This window comes from Anguilla anguilla, chromosome 10 (genome assembly GCF_013347855.1).
Source record: "Anguilla anguilla isolate fAngAng1 chromosome 10, fAngAng1.pri, whole genome shotgun sequence".
NCBI classification, from domain to species: Eukaryota; Metazoa; Chordata; class Actinopteri; order Anguilliformes; family Anguillidae; genus Anguilla; species Anguilla anguilla.
The window spans coordinates 42,838,526-42,858,872 of NC_049210.1; the positions used below are offsets into that span (position 1 = coordinate 42,838,526).

At 48.9% G+C, this 20,347-nt stretch overlaps 1 protein-coding gene across 1 annotated transcript in view; it reads left to right on the forward strand.

Annotated features, from left to right (window-relative positions):
* The window catches only part of LOC118206573 (cAMP-specific 3',5'-cyclic phosphodiesterase 4D), a 69,503-nt gene extending 50,332 nt beyond the window's left edge, over window positions 1-19,171 (forward strand). The window contains exon 4 of the mRNA XM_035379409.1: window positions 18,810-19,171. Coding sequence (XP_035235300.1) covers window positions 18,810-18,840 — 31 coding nt within the window. The 3' untranslated portion in view covers window positions 18,841-19,171. The remainder of the gene's footprint in view (window positions 1-18,809) is intronic.
* The last annotated feature ends 1,176 nt before the right edge of the window (window positions 19,172-20,347 follow it).

The following is a 20,347-nucleotide window of genomic DNA, read 5'->3' on the forward strand; positions in this document are numbered from 1 at the left end:
TGTTGTGCGTAGTGGCGCACATCGCGGGGGGAAGTCTCATATGCTTGGTAGGGGACTGATTTGGTCATTTGCACAGCAACTTGATTAATAAAAGATGGGCCCGCTGCATTTTTCAAACAAGGCTAACGTGTTTTGACGTTGATCGTGGGGGCGGGGGGGCCAGTCGGGGACTCGATTCGAATGGCTAGCAGAGCCAGAGTCTGGAGAAGGCCAGCAGGGACGGCACTCGATCTTTTCAGAAATAAACACGTGAAATAAATTCAGCCTGCGGTCTGACGGAAATTGGAGAAACGGCGAGGAACAAAGTTGGGCTTTCTCCATTCGAGTGTCCGTTTTGGAGATTTCGGCAACACGAATGGCTGTGGTCCAGAACAGCTTGAGCACACAGTCTCTGGCTCGGCTCTCAGTGGACCTGGCTCCTTTGTAAACCGTTTTCTCTAATTTGCCAGTTTGCCTAATCTCGCTACCACAGCCAGACAGTGTTATTTTCAGCTTTTAAAAAAAAAAAAAGTATTTTATTTATTTCTTTTGCACTTCTTGTTTGACATCATGGCACATTTTTGTACTTCAGTACAGAGCCGCAGACACATCCATCTTCCGTTGCCTAGCGGCACGTTCAGTTGAGTTCCGAGACCCGTTCCCACGGCGACCATGTTTGAATCGTGTTCCACGGCTCACGCACAGAATCCCGCCGGCTGTATAACGGAAATTTTTTAACATCAAATTTTAGAGGCTATTTTTTTTTTTTTGTGTGTGGTGTTGAGAAGCAGTGAGGTGGGTGCTGTTTGGCTGCTGCACTTGAACACGCTCTTGAACGCTACATGAGTGGACTGCAACACTGACTGGAATAACTTCTAATACTGCTACCACGGTGTTGAACAAGGTGTTTTTTTTTTTTTTTGTTCCCTTGAAGCGGCAGAACCCTCGCTGACTGCTCTCCCGTAATGAGGACAGATCCTGACAGTGAAGTGAAGCGCTACCCACGCTTTGCTCAACGCTCTCTGGCAGTTCTGTGTTCTGAGAGGACACTGCAGAGTCTCCAGAGCCAGCATAGGCTCAGCTAGCCAAGGTCCACACAGGCAGGGCCTTCGCTAGTGGTGGTGAAAGGCAGTGATGATTCCAGGGGCCCCCACAGCTTTTTTTTGAGGGGGGGGAGGGGGGGTGTCCACAGCTAAAAATCATTACATTTGTTTTATTAGAAAGGTGGGGCCCAGAGCAGTATTATTTCCGGGAGCCCAGTACCCCCTAGCTATGCCCCTGCATACAAGCGACTGGTAACAGGCATTTCCTGATCAGTGTTACAGCACAGAATATCCATCCGTTGCTGTAGTTTTTGTGTTTTTTGGTCACGCGAAACTCACTGTCCTTTCAGAAGGTCGCTGGAACAGTGCGATGCGGAATCTCTGACTGGCTGCGCTGTGAATGTTGAGTTGAACATCTGCCGTGTCTGGCAGATCTGTGGCCCGTTCGCCCGCTGGATCCCGCCACACAAGCCGCTCGTCGTTACAGAAGGGGGGGGGGAACCCACGTTGCCAAAAACCCCAAAACTCTTTCCTGTGTCCTTTACCTCCCATCTGCAAAAATGTGGAGGACGGAAACACGGTTAGAATCCCGGGGCTCCACTCCGTAACCATGACAGCAGCCCGATAGCGGGGCGCGCGGGGGTCTGTCGATCGCGGACTGCGGGCGAGCGCCCCATTAATTACCCCTGCCGGCCACCAGGGGCGTTCGGACCGAGGGCTGCTGCATTGAATCCGGAGACGAAGAGGGCGAAGCAAACTCAGAAACACGACCAAGCCTCGACCCGAGGAGAAAAGGAAAGATTATATTGATTCAGAGGGAGGGGAAAAAAAACCTAACAAATAAGGCAGTGGACTTAACAAAGAATGCTTGTGCATTTTTTTCCTTTTTCCATCACTGGGGGGAAAATGGGATTCTTCCCTCCCTAGAAGAGAGTTTCCAGAACCTTTGCTTGCGCTGCAAATCTCCCACGTCTGTAACGAGAGGTACTGCATGCCGTCATCACCCTGACTGAACCAATCAAAAGACTTTGCTGTCCAGGTCTCGATCGATTGGCTCAGGTCAGTGAGTGACCGAGGATGAATGAGTGGGATCCACTCGTGTTGGGGGGACGTCACCCCAACATCAGCTGGAACACACAGCTCTGCTGAGCAGTTCATGAACAATTCCTGGCCTCCATTTTCCATTTTCAGCTGGCATGCTCGAAAAAAAGAAGAAAAAAAGAGGAAACCACTCTAATGAAAATTTAGACAATACGTGAGGGGGGGGGGGGTGATTAAAAAAATTTTTTTTTTAGGACATGGAATTACAAATGAATGCTCATGGCAGGAGAGATTTCCTGCAGTGCCCCCATCTGTGCCCTGATAGGCTTTTAATGCGAACACTTTCCGCAAACCCTAAATTAATTATGACATAATGACGCCCAACGGAGCCCGCCGCGCTGGCTTTCAGGCAATTACAGTTTAAACATTTATACGGGCCCTGCTTTTAGGAAGGAGCGGGGCCGCGGTGCTTTTATGGAGAGAGAGAGAGAGAGAGCGAGCGAGAGAGAGAGAGAGACGCATCACATAGTGACATCATAATGTCAGAGAAGGGGAAGGAAATGCCTTCACTCCACACCCCCCCCCCCCCCCAAAGCAGTTAGGCTTATTTGTGAATTCTGACACCATGTTTCTGGGGGGGGGGGGGTCCTGCCAGACCCTCACAGGGAGAGAGGAGTGCCCTCTGCAGTCTGATTTGCTCAGGAGCTGTTGGCTGGGTGCTGGTGGCGATGTCGGGGGGGGGGGATTTGGGGGCTTACTGAATAATGCAATGTGCAATAAACACTGTCTGCTGCAGCTACTGTTAAACACAACACCCCTACATGCACTCACAAACACACGTATATATACACACACTGGTGAATGTACTCACATGCGCACACGCTCACACTGATAAATACATGCACACACACACAAATTCACACACACACGCACAGAAATTCACACATCCAAACACATGCATATGCATATGATGCACCCCTCCCCTCCTCCCTCCCTCCCTCACCTCCCTCCCATCCCTCCGCTCCTCTTCCTCATGCTGGTGGTGGATTTGACTGAGGAGCACCGAACAGAAGAGCGGGGAGGAGAGGAGAGGAGAGCACACGAGGGGAGAGCTTTCCGCTGGTTGCAGAGGTGTGGTTTCTCTCGGCAGAGGGGAGTGGTTTCTCCCTCAGAGCGAAGGGGGAGTGGGTTTGGCTTCGCGGGAGAGAGAGGGAGAGAGAGAGAGCGAGAGAGAGCGAGCGAGCGAGAGCCAGAGGATCGTTACCGCGGGAACGGCGTGCAGTCAGTCAGCGCTGGAACGGCTTCACACGGCGAGCCGAGCCGAGCTGGGATAGCCCTTTTTTTACTTCGCCCCAAAGCAACACTGCCGTACCTGTGAGCTCAGAAGATAAGAGCGCAGACCTTGCGCAGAAACGGAGAAGAGTTCTTCCTCCTTTTCTTTCCCTTGGAAGGGGGGGATTGGGTTCCGAAGCTCTGATTTAGGGCAGAAGGGGGCGGTGTGCGCCAGCGAGCTCTGATTCTCCCGCTGAGACTTTTTTGGGGGTGGGGGGTTCAGAGGGGAGACGGGGGGAGGCGGACGCCATGGCCCACCCCGTCCCGCACCAGGACACCCTGGCGGTGCCGGATCCTGAGAAGCACACGGGCCTGAACCAGGACCTGGTGAAGATCCTGAGGGAGAACCTGCTGCAGCAGGAGAGACCCCGAAACGGGCGGCGCTCCCACTGCCCCGCCTCGCCCCGCCTGTCCCCCCGGAACTCCCCGCGCCTCCTGCGCAGGATGCTGCTCAACAACCACATCCCCAAACAGCAGCGCCGCTTCACCGTGGCCCACACCTGGTAGGAGAGCCCACCTGCGTGTGTGTGTGTGAGAGAGAGTGTGTGTGTGTGTGTGTGTGTGTGTGTGTGTGTGTGTGTGCGTGTGAGAGAGTGTGTGAGAGTGTGTGTGTGCGTGAGAGTGAGAGTGAGAGTGTGTGTGTGTGTGTGTGTGAGAGAGAGAGTGAGTGTGTGTGTGTGTGTGTGTGTGAGAGAGTGAAAGTAGGAGACCACGTGTGTGTGTGAGAGAGAGTGTGCGTGCGTGTGAGTGAGTGTGTGTGTGTGTGAGTGAGAGAGTGTGTGTGTGAGAGAGAGAGAGTGTGTGTATGAGAGTGTTTGTGTGTGAGTGTTTGTGTGTATGTGTGAGAGAGAGAGTGTGTGTGTGTGTGTGTGTGGTAGTGTGTGTGAGTGTCTGTGTGTGTGTGCGTCCATGCATCCTTGCATGTGCACGTGTGTGTGTGAGAGAGAGTGTATGTGAGTGAGTGAGAGAGTGTGTGAGAGAGAGCGAGAGTGTGTGTATGAGTGTTTGTGTGTGAGAGTGTGTGTGTGTGTGAGAGAGAGAGAGAGAGAGTGTGTATGTGAGTGAGAGAGCGAGAGTGTGTGTATGAGTGTTTGTGTGTGAGAGAGAGAGTGTGTATATGTGTGTGTGTGGTAGTGTGTGTGAGTGTCTGTGTGTGTGTGCGTCCATGCACGTGCACAGGTGTGTGACTGTAAGTACGGCGTCTCTTCTGTCGTGCAGATAGGGGGACGTGCCCCCCGCTGACACCGTGTCGCCATAGTAACATCTACCCGTTATCTCTCTCTTTAACGGCATGTTTCCTTCCCTCCCTAAACGGACAGAAACAAAGCTGCTATTTATACGTGTTTTTCCCTCTTATCGCCGGGGTAAAGCATGAGGGTTGGGGTTGGGGTTGGGGGGGCGGGGGGGGGGGGGTGCTCAACGCGCTTAGCGCTAACGCTAGCGCTGAACGCGACCGTAGTCTGGCAGCCTGACGTCCCCGAATGCCGGTGGTCCCTGTTTCCCGGGCTTGTGAGAATCTCTCCCTCTTGGCAAAGTGCCGTGTGCCTTGGATCAATAGAGGCAGGGAGCACTGGACAGTGGGTTGGTTTATAAGTGACAGGAGGTGGTGGTGGTGGGGGGGTGGGGGGGGTGGTGGTGGTCGCCGTTAGTGACGCTAGTGGATTTCACTGAGCTGGCGGGGTCCGCATGAGTGAGCGATGGAACACTGAGCTGAATTGAGCCATGCCCTTTTAACCGCCGCACGTGCGTGTGTAATATGAACCCGGTCTCAAAAACAGAAATCGTTTCGAAACGCCAGCCCCCCTCCAAAAAAAGAATCATGTGACTGCAATTGATTCTATGACATGAACGACATGTGGTGTTGTTTTAATGTGTGCTGCGTATTTTGCCATCGAGAATATGTCGCTCTTTCAATGGCATGCGAACGCTTGCATCTGTGCAGCTGAGTGCTTGCAATAGACTTTGTGCTTTTATGCAGATGGGATTATTCTGATTCTTATACAGCATGATTTTGGCATTAAACATGCATGGTGTTTTAAATGCGTGTGACAGAGGTGGTGTGGAGCCTGGTTTTGGCAATGCTGCGGAATTGACTTGCACTCCCAGTCCTCTCTACCTTTTTCTGATTTTCATATTTCATATTTTTCATATTTCCGCAGCTCCACCGTCTCCGGGTTCCTCCCTCTCCTCCCTGAAATCATAAAGGTGTAGAGAGTTTTTCGGAAAGGCCTGCAGGATTATGTAATCCCTGTTTAGGGGTTTGCTGTTTCCAGAGTCAGCGTTTCTCTTTCTCACTCCCTCCCTCGCTTCTACCCCACTATCTCTCTCTCCTTCTTTCTCTTTCTCTCCTTCTTTCTCTCTCTCTCTCTCTACCATTATCTCTCTCTCCCTCTCTCAGGCCAGGGGGTTTATTACTCCCCCACTCCCCTGCCACCCTGCCCCCTTTATGTCAAATTCTGCTCTATCAAATCTGTTTCTGAAACGCCACCAAACTAATTATATTTTCCCCCCTGAACCTGTGCTTCCTGCTGATATGCACACACAAAGCATGAATATTATTAATATGATTAATATGGCATTGCTTGGGCTCTGTATTATGGGGATTTGTGCCAGAGGTTGAGCTGATGTGGTGATTTGTCACCTGTAAGCAGTTTCTATGGCAGCGGGACGGTTGGCACCAATCAGAAGAGGTGCTCTTTTATTTGTGTGCGCATAACCCCCCACTGGTGGGTCTGAGGGGTACCTGGGAGTAGGTTTGGAGAGTCCCCTCCAGGTGGGGTGCAGTATGAGCTCCTAAGTTCCCCTGAGAGGGTCTAGCTGGACAACTGGGTTCCAGATCAGGGGTTTCCCCAATGACCTGAGTTAAGGCCCAATCTGGCAACCCAATCCTAACACCAATCTGGCAACCAAATCATTCTGTATCTGCAGTGTAGTGTATGTGTAATTATAGTGATGTTGTGTCTGCAGTGTAGTATTTGTAATTATAGTGATGCTGTGTCTGCAGTGTAGTATTTGTAATTATAGTGATGCTGTGTCTGCAGTGTAGTGTATGTGTAATTATAATGATGTTGTATCTGCAGTGTAGTGTGTGTAATTAGTGATGTTGTGTCTGCAGTGTAGTGTGTGTGTAGTTAGTGATGTTGTGTCTGCAGTGTAGTGTATGTGTAGTTAAAGTTCCATATAACTGGTGTAATGTATGTGTGATTACAGGGATATGGAAAATTGTGCGGTTGTGATGTTGTATCTGTGGTGTAGGAGCTCCTAGGGGCTGTTAAAGAGGTGTAGGCGGTGTTTAGATAAACAATACAGAGAGCCACACTCAGCATCAAGTAAGCTCCTTCAGCAGAGAGAGGTTCAAGGTTGAGTTTTGTGCCCTGAATACCATGCTTCCACTAAAAAAATCAATTTCCACAAAAATACCTCAATAGGGCACTTTTATTCCAAAAAAAATAATTGTGCATTACAATACACAGCATTCGGCGAATGTTTTTTTAATTTTTTTTTAATGTGCTGGGTAGAAAAAGATGCGGACATCGTTAAGGGAAAGTGTATACTAAAGCGTATTCAACATTCTAGTTTTGCCATTAATGTAGAAAGAAACAACTATTTTTGAATACATGCTGCACTTATATCAGTGTTGTATGTGGGCTCCACGGTTGCCCTCACAGGTCAGGGGGCTGGTGTGGTGGAGTTTACCCTAAAGATATAAACCAGTCCAGAAAGCCACAATATTATCAGTCCCGAGACCAGTCGGTTTGTTGAAATATTCCACCTTTAAAAGTCACGATTGCAGCTTTTTCTGTCAACTAGTCCATCAGTCGGGCATTTGGAGAACGTTCCGTTGTAATGATAACGGGCATTATTATCCCCATCAGTCATAATAATAATAATAAAACGCATCAACGACAGGGTACTGTCAAAAAAACTTTTAATAACTGGGGGAAAAAAAGCGGTTGGCTTTGTGAATAGTCAGCGAATTGGTGGTGTGAAAGTTTGTTGTGGCTTTTTATTTTAAGCGCGCGGGCAAATGAGAGGCGGAATGCCACGAGGGGGTGTCTGTTGAAGTTATCCACTTCGGAACACGCGGCCCACCTGCGGCTGTTTTTTTTTCCCCTCCCGAGAGACGTATGCCAGACGCCTACAAACGTCACGCCGAGCTTCCGCCATTTTCTCCTGGCGGATGATTTCCAGCACCTCTCAAATAACCCATAAAGAAAAAAGAAAAAACTCCTGGGGGAAAAAAACAGCAAGTGTTTTGAGCCTGAGACACGGGTATTATCAGCCTGAAATGCAGCTATTTTGCGTCTGAAATGCAGGTATTGTGAACCCGTTTGTCAAGGTGAAACAGGGCGAACGCCTTGAATAAACGTCAGATGGGTGGGTTGGTGATGTTGCGTTTTCTAGCTAAGAGATTGTGGCTAGACGACGCAACACAGTCTTGTAGCTTTGACCCAAGACACTATAGAGCATGTGGAAATGGAAGATACAGTTTGTGAGATTGGTTTCAACTAAGAAATACTCTAATGCGATTGGTTCTCACAAGGATTCAGCCGGCGTTTTGCATTGACTTGAGTCAGCAGCTCCTATTGGAGCTCAGTCCTTAGAAGGTTGTGATCTGTCTGAAGAAGTAACTGACCATTTGTTTATTAGCAGGTAGGACTGGTCTTATGTGATAGGCTCATATCAATGTGAGGTCATGAGCAGCCTGGTCAGACTCACAGTGCTGTAAGGTTATGAGCATCCTGGTCAGGCTTATAGTGCTGTAAGGTTATGAGCAGCCTGGTCAGGCTTATAGTGCTGTAAGGTTATGAGCAGCCTGGTCGGGTTCATTGTACCATAAGGTTATGAGCAGCCTGGTCAGGCTCATAGTACTGTACGGTTATAAGCAGCCTGGTCAGGCTCATAGTACTGTATAGGTAGAGACAGGTGAGCTCACATCACAGGTGAGGAGAATGTCTGAAGCACTAATGGGAATCTGAGGACTCCTGAAACCCTTGACCCACCAAATTTTAACTCTGCTTTCGGTCAAAATTCCACATCATTTTGTATGGTTGCTTTTAAAAAATTGAACTGGTGTGAAAGAAACACTTTGTGGTGTACAGTAAAACACAAGTTTATTTCCAACTATGAATTCATTACATGAAATCGGCTAGCCGCACAGGTGAGCTGGATCTGTCAACCTCAGTCGTGTTACGGACATTTTGCACTGTAGTCATTTGTTTTTTTTTTAAGTCCCAGCAACAACAGAAAAAAAGGAACACATCTTGTTCATGTCTCTGTCTGACAGTACAAACTCTGTTCGTTGTGAGGATTGACCTTCACCTCACTGGAGGAAGACTTAATGATCTCTTCCTTCCTTCCGGACGGTAAAAATAAATCTCTCACTGGCTTGGAGATCTTGCCATGGAGACTGGAGAGGGTTCCATATATCTGGTGGTCTGGACAGTGTTACTGAGACCTGCTTAAGACAATATACTATTTGCTCCTCAAGGCAAATCATATATAATGGTTAACTAGACTTCGTTATTTGTAATTAACAAAGAAATATGTGTTTACGTAGGTCAGTTGTAATCAGAGTGAAGAAGAACGGAAGGGATAGATCCTGGCCTAATTTGATTGGCGAAATGGATGTAATCGCTACATCCCCGAGAGAAGAAATATAAATGTTGTGAATTGTCAAGGCGAAGTGGCATTGAGAATTCTTAAATAGCAGGCACTTTTATGATGCCATTTCATTTCGGGGGCCCGCAGTGGATTTCCAGGGAGTAGCTGCACGCACCGTAAAACTCCCATTAGCGCGCGGGACTTATCTCCTACAGTCAACACCGCCTAATTGCACGTGCGCTCCGGGTAAACACGCGTCTTGTTTGAACGTAACTGTGTAAACGCCAAGGCAAACAACGCCCGTGGAAAAGATGTGTACACTGGCTGGAACGACAAACGGACGACAGTCTACGGCTGTCTGTTTTTATCAACGAAAAACTTAACTGGACTTGCGTTTTTTTTATCGCGGAGAATTAGATATATGACAGGGGCATGTTGCAGCTGTCCACATTAAATACCAGCGTACCAACAACGGCGGTTACTTAATTCTGTGCCAAAAGAACCAATGTAAATTCCCTATTTTCCTTCACTGGACGCATGTAAAGTTTATGAATGCTATCAGTTCATTACCTGCAGTGCCAACTTCATTATTGTTGTTATGTGCTTAGCATAAGACGTTTTAAATTCGCATTTCCTGAACACGAGAACAACAAACCAGAAATAGCAGTCCTCACCGGTTTCAAGAGGGAAAACGAAGCTTGCGAAAATGCACAAGTAAATGGATTTAGCGCAGTGATTCATACCTATCCTTTGCAGCAACGGGCTAATGTGTACATAGAGTCTAACAATCAGCCATAAGAGTGATATTACCGTAAATTGCTCTTCACAGGTGAAACTAAGTCTTCAAATAGTCCCCTGATATGGAACACTTTACACTTCGTGATTTATATTTTTTACCAGCAGGCAGTTTAGGGTGTTGTATTTCATCTGCTATAGGGACAAAATGGGAATAGATATTCAGCTGTTTGTTTATGTGGTTCCCGGTGTGCTATCTCAGACGGGAGCAACAGAATTGATGCCTAGTGTAAGTGATTATCTTTCTCTGTTGGATAGAACAGGTCCTCTATTATTGTATTTTCATGAAAATGTGATGCTCTTCTCTTTGCTGGATGCTGAGGGGGGGCATGGGGGCCGGGGGGCGGGGGGGTGCAGGGGGCAAGACTGACAGCAATTGCTTGGATCGCTCTCTTTCTCTGTCACTCCCCTTCTCTCTCCTCTATCTTCATCCATCCCCCTTTCAATTTCCATTTAAATTGTTCAATTCTGCAGGTACTCCCCCCTTCCCCTTGCTGTATCTCTCTTCCTGTCTCCCTGGCTACATGTCACAGCCAGCACTTCAGTGCCTCAGGCTCTGCGTTTGCTCAATCAGCTGTGCGTGTGCACATGTACACACGTGCGTGTGCATACGTGCGTGTGCGCCTGTGTGCACGTGTGTCTGTGTGCATGTTTGCGAGTGTGTGTGTGTGTGTGTGCAACGTGCGCTCTCTGTCTTTAACAGTGCAGATATTGAGGACTGGCAGAACGTAGGCAGGGCTTAGTGCTTTGGATCGATAGAGCTGAGACAGCAGCAGCAGCAGCAGCGGTAGAATTAGTGGCAGCAGCAGCGGAATTAGCAGCCGAAGCGGGTAGAATTAGCGGACCTGGCGGTAGAATTAGCAACACTGGCTGTACAATTAGCAGCAGTGGTGGATGAATTGGCAGCAGTAGAGCTAGAATTAACAGCAGTGGCGGTAGGGCTAGCGGCAGTGGTGGTAGAGCTAGCAGCAGTGGTGGTAGAGCTAGCGGCAGTGGTGGTAGAGCTGGCAGTAGGGCTAGCAGCAGTGGTGGTAGAGCTAGCGGCAGTGGTGGTAGAGCTGGCAGTAGGGCTAGCAGCAGTGGTGGTAGAGCTAGCGGCAGTGGTGGTAGAGCTGGCAGTAGGGCTAGCAGCAGTGGTGGTAGAGCTAGCAGCAGTGGTGGTAGAGCTAGCGGCAGTGGTGGTAGAGCTGGCAGTAGGGCTAGCAGCAGTGGTGGTAGAGCTAGCAGCAGTGGTGGTAGAGCTAGCGGCAGTGGCGGTAGAGCTAGCATCAGTGGCGGTAGAGCTAGCAGTAGTGGCGGTAGAGCTAGCAGTAGTGGCGGTAGAGCTAGCAGCCGTGATGGTAGAGCTAGCAGCAGTGGTGGTAGAGCTAGCAGTAGTGGCGGTAGAGCTAGCAGTAGTGGCGGTAGAGCTAGCAGCAGTGGTGGTAGAGCTAGCAGCAGTGGCGGTAGAGCTAGCTGTAGTGGTAGTGGTGGTAGAGCTAGCAGCAGTGGCGGTAGAGCTAGCAGCCGTGATGGTAGAGCTAGCAGCAGTGGTGGTAGGGCTAGCAGCAGTGGCGGTAGAGCTAGCAGCAGTGGTGGTAGGGCTAGCAGTAGCGGCGGTTGGGCTATCAGTAGTGGCGGTAGAGCTAGCAGCAGTGGTGGTAGAGCTAGCAGCAGTGGCAATAGGGCTAGCAGCAGTGGCAGTAGGGCTAGCAGTAGTGACGGTAGGGCTAGCAGCAGCAGCGGAAGAGTTGGCAGCAGTTGGCGGTAGCACTCAGCATATTAGCCCCTGAAGGTCAGGGCCACTTAATAAGAGGAATTGATGGAGAGGATGTCCAGCGGAGGTTTAATGATTGGCCAATCCAATTAAGGAGCGATGCTTCTGAACCTCTGGCCCCAGGTCCACTTGCAAGCTTTCACACACAGCCCTGCTGCTTCTCTCAGCAGTCTTGGACTGTGATCTACGTGTGTCCTGCTGTGTGTGTGTGTTTGTGTGGTGTGTGTGCCCATGCCTGCATGCACATGTGTGTGTGTGTGGTTCTGGCTGTCTGTTTTCTGTTCCACCGACTCAGGCTGTTATTGTTGGTGGAATGGCTTTATGTAGTCATACGATTTAGCATTTAAGTAACATGGGCTTCATTTGCCTGTTTTAATTGGCCTGACATTTTACACCCAGAGTCATTTAACAACCATTTTACAGACAGAGTTCTTTAACACAAGACAGTCATGTTTTAGCCCAAACCTTAATCTTTCAGAAATGAAAACAGATGAATGATTTCAAGCCCGGAGGCAACAGAAGGTGGAAATCTGTTTGAGGAGGTTGATCAATTTCTGCAGGCACTGTACACGTATGGGTATTTATGCAATATTTATTATATATGCGCATTATTTATACGATGCATACACACGCACACACACTTCAGTGCAGGGTATTCCTGGAGAGTCTATTTTTAGAAGCCTTTTTTCTTTCTTTTTTTTTTTTTTTTTTTTTGCTGTTTGCTGCACCAGGGGCAGAGATGTAATGAAATTACCCACAAGCCCCGAGAACGCTCGCCTATAAAAAAAATAAAAATAAAGAAAGAACTAAAAAGAAAAACACCCAGACATGCTGGGAAAACAGGGATGAAACATGTACCAGCGCAGGGCTGCGAGCTTTCTCCAAAAACGCTTGTTGCCGTGCGTTTGTCCCTCTGTCTGCACAGACACCTACCCTCCCGCCCCCCGCCCCCCCGATGCAGCATTTCGGTTTTTTTCTGGGCGCAGCCTGTCTCTGTCTCGCCAGTCCCTCCCTCTGCAGTGCCTGGCAGAGCGTGCTCGCCTACCCCGCCCCCCCCCCTCCCTGCTCACCCGCCCCCCCCCCCCGTGCTCCACCACACGCTCACTGCATTTTAATTAACTGCAGATGAAATCACAGTGCACTAATAACACCACACAGATAAAGTCAGGAGGCAAGAGCTAATCAGATATCAGTCTGAGTATCTGTCTGTCTGCTGGTCTGTCTGTCTGTCTGTCTGTCTATCTATGTACAGTGAACTCTATAAAATTTGGGACAAAGACATGTTTTGTCTTGACTTGGCTTGTAATCAAACAGTTCAGAGGTGCCCTGAATTTCTAGTGCTGCAATTGCTACATGGTGAGAACCAAATGCGTAAAAAATACCCTTTGATAAAAGCTGAGAATGTGCACTTTAACCACATCGTTTGAATCGTTTGATTACAAATCTAAAATTGTGGAGTACGGAGCCAAATAATATTTAAAAAAAAAAAAAAACAATTAAAAAAAAAAAAGTCTTTGTCCCAAACACTGTGGAGCTCACTGTATATATCTACAGTATATATAGTTGGCATAATTACAGGATCTAGTTGTGGAAGCGTTGGGGATGTTTGAATCGTGAGGTTGGAGATGTGTCTCTGCTGCTGTGCTGTATTTCTGGCTTGCTTTGGTGTGTGAGTGTCAGCCTGTGTCTCTCTCTGCAGCTTGGGAGCAGAGCGTGGGATCTGCTCAGATTGAGGATTCAGCACACGCATTCCTGCACATGCTAAACCTCAGCCCCGCTTAGCGTATTTTTACTTTTATTTAAACTGCGTGTGCGCCTGTGCGTTCGTGTGCATGTGCGAACGTGCGTGCGCGTATGTGTGTATGAGTGTGTGTGTTCATGTGTATGTGCGCGTGTGTATGTGTGTGTGTGTGTGTGTGTGTGTGTGTGTGTGAGAGCTCATTGATGAAAATATGAGTTTAAATATGTATGTGTAGTATGTGCTGTGATTGATTGATTCTGATGGTGTGAGCCAGGCAGAGTTGCTGGGTTATGTCCTGGTTTCGCTGAGATATGCAAGTCACTCAGTCACTCACAGGTAGAAAAGACAGCTATGGAAGTGGTTGTCAGGGAGATGTGCGGCGGGCTGTGTGATTGGCCAAGACGGGCTTGCCCTGGGAAACTCGCTTCCTGCCTTGAAAGGACTTCCTGTCAATGTCCACAAATGATGGAGACAAACAAACTCTACAGTTTTCCATTTCTACTGTTTCTCCAGTATCCCACAATCCTGCTTCAGCTTCTTGGCCATGATTAAGTGACTATTGTACCTTATCAGATCAGATTGTAGTTGTTCCAGTGACCTTCGGTATACACTTATTGTACGTTGCTTCGGATAAAAGCGTCTGCCAAATAAATGTAATGTAAGCATAGTTTCATTTAGAGTTACGTCACATTCTTTACGAGATCTCCTTGTGGTCCTTCCATTGTCTCCGCTTCTTGCCAACAGAAGCTTCTGACTGCTAGCATTAGTTTTTAGTGCACAAGATCTTGCATTATGGAATGGCCAGTGCCACAGTATTTCACTTGGCCACACCCCCTCAATAAATATTCATAGATTGGAATTCCTTGGCTTCAGCTGTTGGACAGACAGACCTGCTTATATGAAGAGTGGAGGGGTGGGTGTCTGGCTGGTATCTGCATTGCCATGGCTGCTGTGCTGTCCATGGTGGTGTGCTAGGTATGGGTGGGCTGCCTATAGCCACTCCCCCTTTCATCAATATTCATGAGATGACGGCCAATTGGACCTCTTCCAGTTCAAACGATAGCACGGTGGAATTTGGAATTTTCAACAATGAACACATTGAGCTCTGCAGCTTTTCACAGAAAATGTGAATAAAAGGAATTTCTACTTACTGTTCAATCCTATCTAATGTTCTTACTATCCTCTTGAACACTTTTGTAAATAGATTATTATTTATTTATTTTTATTTGCATGTAGGCTTCCCAAAAAAGGTTTGGCCATTGTTTTAAAGTAGCACACTGTTCATTGTAATTCCACACTGAGTGAATGGAGCATAATGATATCAGTCCCAAACTCTGCTTCCCTCGATCGTTTAACTGAGTATTTTATGAAGTGTGCGTGCGTGTCTGCGTGTTTATTGTGGCCGTGGACCTGGTTTTCGTTGCAGTGTCTGGGCAGGGCGGCCTTTTAATTAATCTCACTCTGAGATTTAACTGCGATATAAAACTGTTTGCGCAAACGCGTCCTCCCTGTTCCTGTGATGATTTTGTGTATATATTTGTGAGATGGATGGAGGGCTTCGCAGGTGGCTCATTCGGCAGTTAATAAAGGAGGGAAATTTAATACGGGTCCGTTGGCGGCCGGGCGGTCTTCCGCGGTGTGTTCGCTGCTTTTTCGCCGAGCGACACGGTTGCGGTTTTAAAAGCATCGTCGCGTGCGGAGCCACAGGCCCGTCCCACTCTGCAGACCCCCCCCCCCCCCCCCCCCCCCCCCCCTCATGGGTGCGGAAGATTTTGGCAAGAACGGACTACATATAGATTGCAACTGTCCTGTGGCAACATGGTATTTCAAAAGATGTCAGGCATTAGAAATGTCTCAATTGGCTGGTTTACTCTCATACACCCCCCCCCCCCCCCAGCTCCCCGGTCCATGGTTGCAATCCCCTCCAGTTTGTGATCACAACACGCCATACTCACCCCCCCCCCCCCCCCCCCTTTTTATTTTTGATTGCAATCTCCCAACCTCAACCCCCTAGCCCCAGTCTGCGAGTGGCCCAGTCAAGGCAAAAAATAAATAAATGACAGAACAGAATTTTATTCCCTGTCAAGCCCTATTGTCTCTACGCTCAGCGTCAAATGTCAGCCTCTCCAGACAGCAGACGGAGAGAGAGACAGAAACTCCATCAGGTGGGGAGTCAGACAGATGGGCACACTTCAGCAGCAGACAGGCTGCAGGTGTGAACGAGGTGAAGTGCAGTGTTGAGGCGGAATGTTGAGGCAGTGTGTTGAGGAGCAGTGTTGAGGCACAGTGTTGGGGCAGAGTGTGGAGGCAGTGCGTTGAGGTGCAGTGTTGGGGCAGAGTGTTGGGGCAGAGTGTTGGGGCAGAGTGTTGGGGCAGAGTGTTGGGGCAGAGTGTGGAGGCAGTGTGTTGAAGCACAGTGTTGAAGCACAGCGTTGAGGCAGAGTGTTGAGGCACTGACGCACAGTGTTCAGGCAGTGTGTTGAGGCACAATGCTGAGGCATAGTGTCGATCCAAAGTTGTTGATCTACCTGTTTTTTTTTTAATTGAATTGAAGGCTGAAGCTGCTAGTGTTCTGCTAGACCAGTGTTCTGCTAGACCACTGTTCTGGACGGTATTCAGCAAGTGCTGCGATCAGAATGTTGTCAAACGCCTCCCCTCTCTCTCTCTCTCCCTTTCTCTCTCTCACTCAGAAAACTAATTAACCGCCAAACGCAGAAAAAGAGAGAAAAGAGCGGCTGCAAATCAGCGTGCGCGTCTGCCTGCGTAACGTGGGGAGAGCGCAGTTTAATTAAAGGCTCGATAAAGCCCTCGGTCTGCGGAGGGGTGGGGGGGGGGGGGGGGGGTGGACACAACGGCTGAAAACTGTGCGGTGTGGTATTGCTGTGGCTATCGACGAGTTCGCCGGGAAAAGGTCAGGAGTCAAATTTAAAAAAAGATGCTTGCGCGGAGAGTAAACAAGCTTAATTACCGCTCGACCCCCGCCACCCCCCCCCCCCCCGGAGCCCAGCCACGGCGAGGTGGGGGGCTTAACGAGCCCCGTAACAAGGCTTTTAACGAGGCTGTCGTTAACCGACGCAGCCTGACGCGGAGAGGGAGAAACAAATGGCCGCTCGTCCCCGCGTCCCCACACGCGCTCGTCCTGCACGCCGCTGGGGGGGATTTCAGCGCCCCGGGGGGGAACTCCCAGGATGCGAAAAGCAGCAAGAGAGACTGTTTCAGCCTATATAACGAAGAACTCGGAAGCGCACGGTTTCAGCTCCCGTTTTAGCGATCGGCTCCTCTAATCCAAAGCCTGTACCCTGAAAATTCAGCCTGAAGGGAACGCGAGCTTCTCGTCCAACTGCCACGCACCGTGCGACATCTGGCTTTGTAAACAGAACTGTGATTGATCGATTGACAGGTGGCGGGAGATTAAATTAGCAGCCAAGGCAATGAGACACTAAAGCCGTCCCTGGTTGGCGGGAACCGCTCTGGAGAGCAGCGGGGATTTAGCCTCCTTTTCCGGGAAAGGTTAGAGTGAGATTCATAAAGGGGTTTTGAGGTTTGAGGCTGGGCGCTGTGCCGTCCAACTGCAAACTTCGGACACAAGGAAGGAAGGAAGGAGCAAGTACAGACCCGTCCTGTTTGTTCCACTGGGACTATTTTATGTTTAGCATTTAATGGCTCTCTAACGTCAGCCCGCGGTGTCAATATTTTGGCACATCGCGGTGTTTGTCAGAATGCCATGCGGTCAGATGGCGAAGCTTAAATAACGGGGCCCTGGAGGTGTGGCGGTAAAGCCCCTCATCCCTGCCCCCCCCCGCCAGGCAGCTCTGAAACCGTGCGGCGATTAGCTGTGTGTCTGCAGCCAGGAAAGTTCAGCGTTTAGCAACGAGAGAAACGGCGCATTGGTTTGTGTTTCATGTTTACGTTTAAAATGCCTACGATTGCTTTGGTGCTAGAGTGTTCATAACCAAATTATTACATCATTCTTATTATGATGATACCGGTGTGGAGCAAAATCTGTGACGGGAGATGCGGAACCCTCAATCAGTCCCGTCTGTGATGTCAGAAGCAGAGCTGTTCCGTGCAGTGACGTCACAGAAGCAGAGCTGTTCCGTGCAGTGATGTCACAGAGGCAGAGCTGTTCCATGCAGTGATGTCACAGAAGCAGAGCTGTTCCGTGCATCTCCACGGCGACCGTGCTGCACAGCGGTGGTGCGGGACAGCGAGATGCGCATCTCCCGCAGGGCTGGAAGGCGCTATTGGAGCGATGCTAATCCCGCGCGCGGCCGCGGCGGCGCCCTGCTCCGAGCGATAAGCTCGCGCGACCGGAGTAATAACAGCGTGTTTATCAGCGTGACGCCTCCTCCGTCACACTGCAGTCTTACGGCTGGACCCCCCCCAGCGGGGGTGAGACTGGCAGCAAAGCACACACACACACAGGGAATAAATACACACACACACACAAATACATGTGCACACATGCGCGCACACACACACATACATGTACACACACAGGGAATAAATACACATACACACACAAATACATGTGCACACATGCGCGCACACACACACACACATGTACACACACAGGGAATAAATACACATACACACACTAATACATGTGCACACATGCGCGCGCACACACAAATACATGTACACACACACACACACGGAATAAATACACACACACGCACTCACACAAATACATGCGCGCACACGGTGTGTTTTTTGAGAGAAGAGAAATTGTAGCAGGGGAGGTTTTTAATATAGACCCAGGAGAAGGGGAGTCATTGAAAAACCCAGAAAAAGGCCTAATCCATCAACACCCAGTATCCTTAAACCTCAGGCAGCGATAACATTGGCAGGGAATGAAATGCAGGGCTGAACCCATGGAGGGAGGAGGGTGGAGGGGGTATGGGGGGGGGGGGGGTGAGGGGGGTGTCAGTGGCTTCTGACTACAGTCTATTTTTAGCTGAGTTTAATCACTTTGGCTGTTGCTGTGGATGTTCTGGGGGTTTACCCAGTGTTGGTTTCTGGATGAGCGTTCAGTGAGAATCACTGCTAAGCGCCACACAATGCTATCGGCATGACAACCATCCCACATTCTGCTACTCACTGGGAGATCGGAGAAAACACACACACACACACACGCACATGCACATATACACGCGCGCGCGCGCACACACATACACACACACACACACACACACACACGCACACGCACGTACATATAAACGCACACACACACACACACACACACAGCCTGACCGAGGCGTTCTCACACAGGCTCTCTGGCTGGTCGGTGAATAAGAGAATTATGGAGAATAAGCGCGGACACCAGTGGGATGTTTTAACTGCTGTACTCAGGTGCTGGGAAATGGTTACATAAAAAAATCTCCCTTAGATGAGCCAGTCTCAGCTGGTATTTCAGGAATACATTCAGCTCTAAATATACGAACAGAAGAGGTGTTGGGTTCACGCATGTTCGTGAACAGAAGAGGTGTTGGGTCTGTGTGTGTTCTTTTATTTGCAGCTTTGTGAGGACCAGCGGTTCTGAGTGCTGAAGCTTCTATATGGATGGGGAAAATGCTGCGTTTGGACATCAACCGACAAAAAAAAAAAAAAAAAAATTAAAATAATAATGGCATTCGCTGTGAGTATTAACCATACTGACAGCTCTGCATGTTTCTGAGTGTGCACATTAAAGAGCTCGGCCAATTCTCCCCCCTTGTCTTGTAATCACCTGAAGAGTTCAACTTCCCCCGCGTTTACCGCGATGTCGTGCTATTGGTGCAATTCCCTCCGCCGCGGTGCTGCTCGTGCAGATCGGCCTCATGGGAAATCTGCTTCCCCGAAAAGAGGAAGCTCAATTATGCAAATGAGGGCGCTAACGCAAATTCAGTCGCTCACTGTATTAGCCTTCTGCCACGGATGCCAACAACGACATGTCGGGGAATAAAAATAAAATAAAACAAGACACGCACACACACACACACAAAAACAGAAAGGCAACCTGAGTTTTAATTCTGATTTACTAATTGGATTCGAACCATTTCCACCTTCGGCACGTCGAGAAAGGCAGTTTGACTAATGGCACTTGAAGTGAAACCGTGACCCAATTTAGCATTTCCCTTCAGCAGGACGTGACCCCTACCTGCCAGAGGGACCCCGCTGGCTGCAAAGCATGCTGGGATACTCACCCCTTCTGTGTTTATGCTGTAGTTTAAAAAAAAAAATACATACAGCGCTCTATGATTCATGTGGGGCGGGAATATATTAGCATGTATTCTCCCTACGGAGAACTGTGCATTTTATGTAGTTTTTGTCTGGAATATTTTTAGCGATAAAGCATTCGTATTTGAATGAGTTTGCAGCCCCGCCCAGTTGCAGAAGTGTGTGTATGTGCAGATGAGGGATACCTGCCTGTCGGCTGTTTGCAGTTAAGATGCGTGGCATAAAATGACAGTGTGCCTACAGCCTGAGTGAGATTTTACCAATAATGCAACACTCAGGTCTGCAAGGAGAGGTAGCTGCCACACTGCTTCTCTCTCTCCATCTCTCTCCTTCTTTCTCTCTCTCTTTCTCACTCTCATTAACCGTCTTTTTTATTCTTCTTACAACTTTAAGAGCAAACAACAAAAACACTTATAAGACAGAACAACTATTCTTATCCCTTTCATCCCTCCATCTCTGGCTGTCCTCCTCTCCTTCCTTTTGTCTATCTCCTCCTTCCCTTCCCCCTCTTTCTGTCTGCTTTCCTCTCCCCCTTTCTCTGCCACCTACTCTCTTTCTCTCCCTCCCTCCATCTCTCTCTCTCTCCTTGCCTCATCATTCCCTCCTGTCTGTCTCTTTGATAGAGAGGTCAGTGTCTTTTTTGATGTGAACATTACTGATCTGTAATTCTAATCTCAGTGTCCTGGTTGCCAGAGGAAGATTTCTTTTTGCTATTGTTTTTTCCCCTGGCAACAGTGTTGAGAATAACATCCCATAATCAGCAGACCCCAGCAAACCTCTCCTCTGCAGATTCTTTTCATTGTGCCTGTTTTTGTTCTGCTTCTGTAATTGGTATTT